The 7031-nt window shown below is 34.0% G+C and overlaps 1 protein-coding gene across 1 annotated transcript; it reads right to left on the reverse strand.

The window, feature by feature from the left end:
• Window positions 1-369: 369 nt before the first annotated feature.
• Window positions 370-7031, reverse strand: LOC127793061 (agamous-like MADS-box protein MADS2). Its single transcript, XM_052323828.1, has 8 exons — window positions 6653-7031; window positions 3746-3824; window positions 3451-3515; window positions 3168-3267; window positions 1612-1653; window positions 1473-1514; window positions 880-1028; window positions 370-686 (listed from the first exon to the last, which is right to left on the reverse strand). Exons 1-8 carry the CDS (start codon window positions 6835-6837, stop codon window positions 599-601), a joined length of 750 nt encoding a protein of 249 aa, XP_052179788.1. The 5' UTR covers window positions 6838-7031; the 3' UTR covers window positions 370-598.

A 7031-nucleotide genomic window follows, 5' to 3' on the forward strand; every position in this document is an offset into this window, starting at 1 on the left:
GATTTAGGTTGATAATGATGGGGACAACCAAACAATGCTTAATGAGCTAGCCCAGGGCCGGGAGTTGGGCCAATAAAATGGGCTAGGCTTGGCTATTATTTGGGTTAGGTTACCTATTCACCACTCACTCGTTACACCATGGGCCCAAGTCGTTCAAGGTCATTTCCAACTTCAATTATTTGTTACAATAATTACACATCGGTGCATATATCATGATATACACTCCAATGGATATATATGTGACCAAGTGAACATTTTGTCCATAGGTAAATGTCATTTATACTTTTTGGTGATTTATATTAATTATTCATGCAATTAAGGGAATCAATTAAGATTAAATTGTAATTACAGGGCCAAAACATTCATGGGTAGGGCTTAATTTCCCACATTACATATATGTTAAAAGAGTTGATGCCCTCCTCCAAAAGGACTTGTACAAATCTAGTTCTTATTGTCTTATACAGCAGGTAGCTTAATACATACATTACAGCCATCCAAAACAACAAAAGAAGAAGAAGAAGAAGAAGAAGAAGAAGAAGAAGGCTATTTATGTATGGTAGATGAAGATTCCGAAAGGAAATGTGAATCTTAATTTCCATTAAAGCATCCACTCGGGGATGAATGCGCCGGCATTTTGTGGAGGCGCCATCGCATTCATCTCATCGGCTCCCACAGCTGGATTGTATCTGAAACCAAAGACCTCGATCGTGTTTATTAGCAAGTCATTCCCTCCTCGCTCAAAAGTAGTAGTTAAAAAGGTGACTTATGAGTGGATGCATGGGATCAAGTAATTAATAAACTATTGATTCGGGATTGGGTCGTGATAGTAGGAATCAACAAGAGTTCAATAATTTTTAAAACTTAGCCTGAGAAAAATACCCGATTTGCAGCGTGGAGTTGAGCCCCAAAGGGAGATGATGGAAGAAACCCTCGGACTGGGGAGGAAGGTGGTGGCTGTAAGTAATGTGTTGCCCGCCGGCAGCCTCCCATGGTGGTTGATGAGGCATTGCCACGGCACTTTCCTCCAACTAAACAGAAATCCAAATGTTCTAGTTTAATCCCAATCTGTAAAAAATGATCTAAAATCCAGGATTATATAACATAAACTGCGGGTTTAAATTACTTAATTAGCTGGTTAATGATCAGATATTCAGGTATAGAAGCTGGTTACAAGCATATATCATCAAAGAAATTTAAACTATCAAATTAAGGAAAAGTAGAAGGTGCAGAGGTATTCATATAGCCGATCTCAATCATGTAATGCGACTGAAACACATCATCAAAGAAATTAATGCTACCAATTAAACATTAAAAGATTGTTAAGAGGTCTAAAATTCATGTAATCCTAAAGAAATGATAGGAGACCTTTACCGTAGATTATTTCCAAATGTGGGTGAGTTTTTTTTTTTTTAATCAATTAGCCAGAAAATTAGCTCTACTTATGTTTGTGTGGAATTAATTGAAGATGGTACCTTCCTTCTCAAAGCTTTGTTAGCCTCAGCAAGCATCTGTTCCTGCAAGAAGCAAAGCTTAATTTTATACATGTGCCCATCACTTCATGTGCAAATTATATATATATATATAATTATTTTTGTTAATATATATGCATACCCTCCTCTGGAGTTCAGCAAGTTGATCAAGCATAAACTGAGTCTGCAAGCAAAGAACAAAATTAATATTGGTGGGTAATTCCACATCTGTAAAAAAGGGAAAAAAAAAAAAATAAAGAATGGTAACACTATGTTTGTTGTTTGTATTGATTTCTTTTTGTGGGATTTCCCTTCGGCCCTAATCTCAATTTCAAAGGGTTTGAATGCATCGAATCCCTGATTTTTATTTGTAACAATTTTATTTTGTGGGATTTCACCCTTTTAATGAACGTATAATTTTATGTGTAAACCTACAAAAATTTTAACAACTCTATAGTTTATTGTGTGTATTATTATTAAATTAAATTTATCATTTAAAAACCATCTATTCATTTCATTGATATATAAAAGATAGGCTTTCTATCTATCTTCTAAGAATTAATATATTGTAGAAAGATGATACCTAGAATGAGGCATGCTTTTTTTTTTTGGTCCATGCATTGAAGTGCTTGTACATGTATACCTATATGTGGCTAGGTTTATGATGATTGTAAGTTCCATATTTACCTCAGCAACAATTTTTTTTTGAAGAAAATGGCAACTCATAAGTCATTTACATCACATTTATATAAGAAATAAACGCACATTATATGTATAAATATATATAAACAAAGCCTCTAGATTTTCCTTATTTTTTCTGAAGTAAATTAAGGTTTAATGTACAAGGATGCCAAGGAAAAATAAATTCTCACATTTTTTTTTATTAAAAACATTAAGAAAGCAATTAAAAAATATAACCCAGAACCCACATAAGTAAAGGCCAGACATATAAGAGGCCAACTAGATTAAGGATAGAAACTGAGAAGGCATCCAAAACAGATATGTGGGTTCAGAATCATCGCAGGACAAATGGACTTAATTGAATTAACTGCTTTAAAGTCCTACTGAAAGGAGAAAGATGGCATGAAAAGGTCATTGCCAGTGCAAGGCTGAGCCCTAAGCTTGCTAGGTCTAGACCCCCTAGATTGAACATGAATGCACCAATAATAGGGGTTCTTATAAGAAGAGTATGTCCAAGACACATTCCATGTATTTGAATCTCTTCATGTATGTCTTCGATACGAAATGAAAATGTAAAAATAATATTTTTTTTAAAAAGTTCAAAAGTAGAACTGTAGAGTAAATTATAAATTTAAAAAATATAGAAATGACTTGAAAATCGTTTCGGGTCATCTTCACCATTTTTAAAATGAAAAACGGTTTAGAAACATCAAAATGACTTTTTCAAACCATTTTCGTACTTCTTAGTGGTGCAACGTGATCAACTTGAAGATGAAAAACAAAAAAGAGAAGCAGCTAAGCGCTGTATATATTCTATTAGTCTCATGTTAATTACTTACCAAATTTAATCTTTCACTATATACAGGTATCAAAAGGGAGAATCATATTCATATATATATATATATATATAAATATATGTATATGTATAACAGCAACTTCAAATTAATATTGACATTAGCAACGGCTGTTCAACAGCTATACCCCCAATGCAATGTTAAGAGATATGAAGTAATTAACCTTTTTTGATCTGATCTGCTTCAAGGAGGTCTCCAGCTGGTGCTCAAGCTGCTCAAGCTCCTTTGTGCTCAATGGAGCCAAATCATCCCCAAGAAGGTTTCTGCGTCAACCAATAGCAGATAAAGAATAATTGACTTGAATGCCTTCACCTTTTTTTTAAAAAAAAATTTGTGGGTAAATGCCCTTAGGCAAATATATATATAATTAACTCTTTGAGTATATAAACATCAAATTGCAGACAAGAAGTTTACTTCATCAGTTCAAGTGCAAAGGGTATCAATACCTCTGAGATCGCTGAAGGATCTCAACTCTTGTCTTAAGCCGCAGGTATTCATGATAGCTATTTTGCTTCAGGACATGACAACCATACAACATAAATTGTCATCACTCGGTTTCATGGAACCAAAAAGGGGCTAAGATTGAAGGAAATGAGAAAGAGAGAAATATCCTTATTATATATATATATATATATAATTATAGCACTTAACAGAACTAGACATGCTCTGATCTAATTATGCTTACGAGAGATAATAATAATAATAATAATAATAATAATAATAATAATAATAATAGGATACCTGGTTCTCATTGAGAGGTTGGCTGGGATCCAGTGAACCATAGCTGCACTTTCGGTACCTTTCAAGAGTTTTCGGCATGCTGAATTTGGAGGAAGATATAAGCATCATCATCATCATCATAGGTTACTGTTTTGTTTTCTGTTTTCCCTTTTAGGGGTTATAAAATGTAGGAGATGCCTAAAATGCAAATTCAAAAAGGAAGCAACAGTACCCAATGCTTCTGCCAAAACTTCTCTAGAGAGAAACAAAGCAACTCAAAGAGCAAGCAAATAGGGTAAACCAAGCAGATAACTCTTTTAAGTCCAATACACATGAAAACAAGAAACAAGCACCATGTAAAAGATCACCTGAAGACAAGCACACTGCAAGTCCACAAACTCAGCAGGAAGACAATATCTACCTGAATTGAAGAAGACGACTGTACTTTGAGACATTAGCTATACCTTATTTTTAATTGGGATTACAATCATTACATGTACTGAGACTAACTTAGGAAAAAGTTTCAGAGAGCCAAAACATGACATCGCTCATTAACAACCCCGAAGACCATATGGGGGATTGCATAAACGAAACACAAAACACAAATATACCACAACCCCACAGAGAAATCAAACTAAAAGGCAGAAACTGAACATGGTATCACGTGTGCAATCTAGGGTTTTTGAGCAGCCACTCCCACTTGTGCAATCTAGGGTTTATATATAGTCTATTTGCTATAATTTGGGATGCTAATTGTTGAAGGGAAGAAACTATACAAGTATAAGAAAACATATCTTCACATAAGCCTCTCACACTAAATAACTGCACCTCTATCAAGCCACAAGAAAAAAAAAAAAAACTACAGATCATAATTTTTTTAAATATAGGAATTAATGTATTTATGCATCAAAGTATACAACCTTATATAGGAATATAATTTCAATTAAATTCTACACAAACCCCCACACAAGAGCATCCTACAGAGTCCAAGAAAAATATAAATACAACAAAAATAATAACTCAAACAGATGATACAGCTCTCAGAATAGAAAAAATAATCTGCCTTTCTTAGGCTCACAGAAAAAGAAAAAAAAAAGGAAAACAAATCAGCATCACAAATATTTATGAGATTTAGAAGGTTAAAACCAATTCAAGACTGCCTAGCTATGACAGTTCAGATTGAGATGACTCCACGTATTATCTTCTTTGAAATGCATGCATTCAATTGAGATGCATATAAAGAACAAGAAAAACCGATCGGTATATAGTTTGCCTTTCCAAAGTAAACAAGCATAGTGTTTATCAATTAATTAAACAATTAGCTTAAAACAATAATAAAGCATGTTTAGAAAATCTCCAGTTCTTAATTTTTCTTTATATGTTTCCATCTATTATTTTAACCAGGGAAACACATCCCCAACAGTATACTATCTAAATACAAACACACACACAAACGCACACACATATACCTATGCATTCTTTGTCTGCAATTCTCTAAGAAAGACAACAGAAGATGACCTAAACAATGCAGTATTTTCCAGCAAACCTAAAGGCAATATGCTATTGTGTATTAGTAGTGCTAGACCTATCTCAAACAATAAGAAACCCACGCCATCACATATATTGCTAAATAGACTTGAAATGTTTTAAAACCTGTAATATATAGTACTCAAGGAAGATAAGATGCCATTATTTCTTTTTTTCTTTTTGTAAAGTGGTAAGAAGTCCTTATTTCTATAATAGGTCATTACAAACATTAAAAATAGAAAAAAGTCCTAGATATATATATATATATATATATATTTAAGACAAGAAAAAGCATATCTAAGATAGAAATGATTCATGAAATCTGATTCATGCACCCAGACATTAACTCTTCAAAAATAAAATATATACTGCCTGTTACTACTATCTGCAGTCCTTTCTTATGGCTTCGTTCATATGAAACTGAATATGATAATTACTCTAACAGTCATAATTTAGATCTGGAAAGATGAGTGCCATATGAAATTATTTTATACTAATTTTTTTAAGTATTTTTTCTTCTTTTTTGGGGGGTTAGATTTGCAGCTTTAGAACCCAACAAGCAGTACTATTTTCTGTCTGTCTCTGTCTCTCTCCCTGCACTCCTTTTGAAAACTAATCTTTAAATTATTAAACACCTAAGTTCCGCAGACTTGCACTGCAAAAGGTTAGATCACTGGAAATCAAATCTTAGCATTCAAACACTCTGGTGGTGTTTTAACTATATCTACTTTCATCATATCATCTAACGAAGGGATCAACTTAACGCAGATTTCATTGAAGAAATAATTGGAAAAAATGTTCGCTGATTTACGCTTCTCTAAATCTTATTTAGGACTTAACAGGCAACAAAAAACCTCAGCAAGATGGATGCAAACACTCCACAAAAGAAGATATAGAAATAATTAATTAATTCTAATTATTGTGAAAAGAAATGGGAAAGAAAAGGTAGATCTTCCGAATAACAACCACAAAAAGCTCTATTTCTATGCCGATGGTAACTTACAAAACCTGCTTCTATAGAAACAGATCTATTTGTAGTACATGTACGCATAGGCTAAGAAAATTCACTAAAAATTTGGAAGGATGGAAAGTGCACAGATCTTGCAGGAAAACATGACAACAAAAACTGCACATGGTGGAAACCTAACTTGATGGACCAAATTAGGAGAGAAGATGTACAGAAGCAAAGCTTCACACGCATACATATCCACATATATATATATATTACACTCACAATACATCCATATACACAAACAACACAAATTTACACATGGGTTTCTTTTTTGTGTGTATTCATAAGAGAAAGAAATCTGCCTCGGTCCCAAGCCCGAATAAAACAGACAGCGCAAAATTTGCCGGATTAAACAAACACGAATTTTAGAAAAAGAGAGAGGGGGATACCTAGAGCTGCTACAGAACTCAAAGAGCTTGCCACGATTGGAGAAGATGATGAGGGCAACCTCAGCATCACAGAGAACCGAGAGTTCATAGGCCTTCTTGAGAAGCCCATTCCTCCTCTTGGCAAATGTGACTTGCCTGTTAATCTTGTTCTCTATCCTCTTCAGCTCTACTTTCCCTCTTCCCATGTTCTCTCTCTCTCCTCTCTCTCTCTCTCTCTCTCACACACACACAAGAAAATAGTAAAAGCTAGTCCTTCGTTTCTTTATTTCCCTCCTGCTATTTATCCCACTCTAGGTTACCAAGTGAACCCACTTTTAGAAGTGTCTGGGTGAAGAGCAGTGGAAACAAGAAAAAAAAAGGAAAAATATTAGCTAGGGAG

This window comes from Diospyros lotus, unplaced genomic scaffold (genome assembly GCF_014633365.1).
Source record: "Diospyros lotus cultivar Yz01 unplaced genomic scaffold, ASM1463336v1 superscaf1, whole genome shotgun sequence".
Lineage (NCBI taxonomy): Eukaryota > Viridiplantae > Streptophyta > Magnoliopsida > Ericales > Ebenaceae > Diospyros > Diospyros lotus.

Bases quoted from the DNA above. Each gene is read 5' to 3' on its own strand.
- LOC127793061 (XM_052323828.1), bottom strand. From the start codon at position 6,837: ATGGGAAGAGGGAAAGTAGAGCTGAAGAGGATAGAGAACAAGATTAAC. The intron at 3,268-3,450 runs GTATTGATACCC...TGGTTGACGCAG, and splicing joins ATCCTTCAGCGATCTCAGAG to AAACCTTCTTGGGGATGATT. The intron at 1,654-3,167 runs GTTAATTACTTC...CTTTGCTTGCAG, and splicing joins AGCAGATCAGATCAAAAAAG to ACTCAGTTTATGCTTGATCA.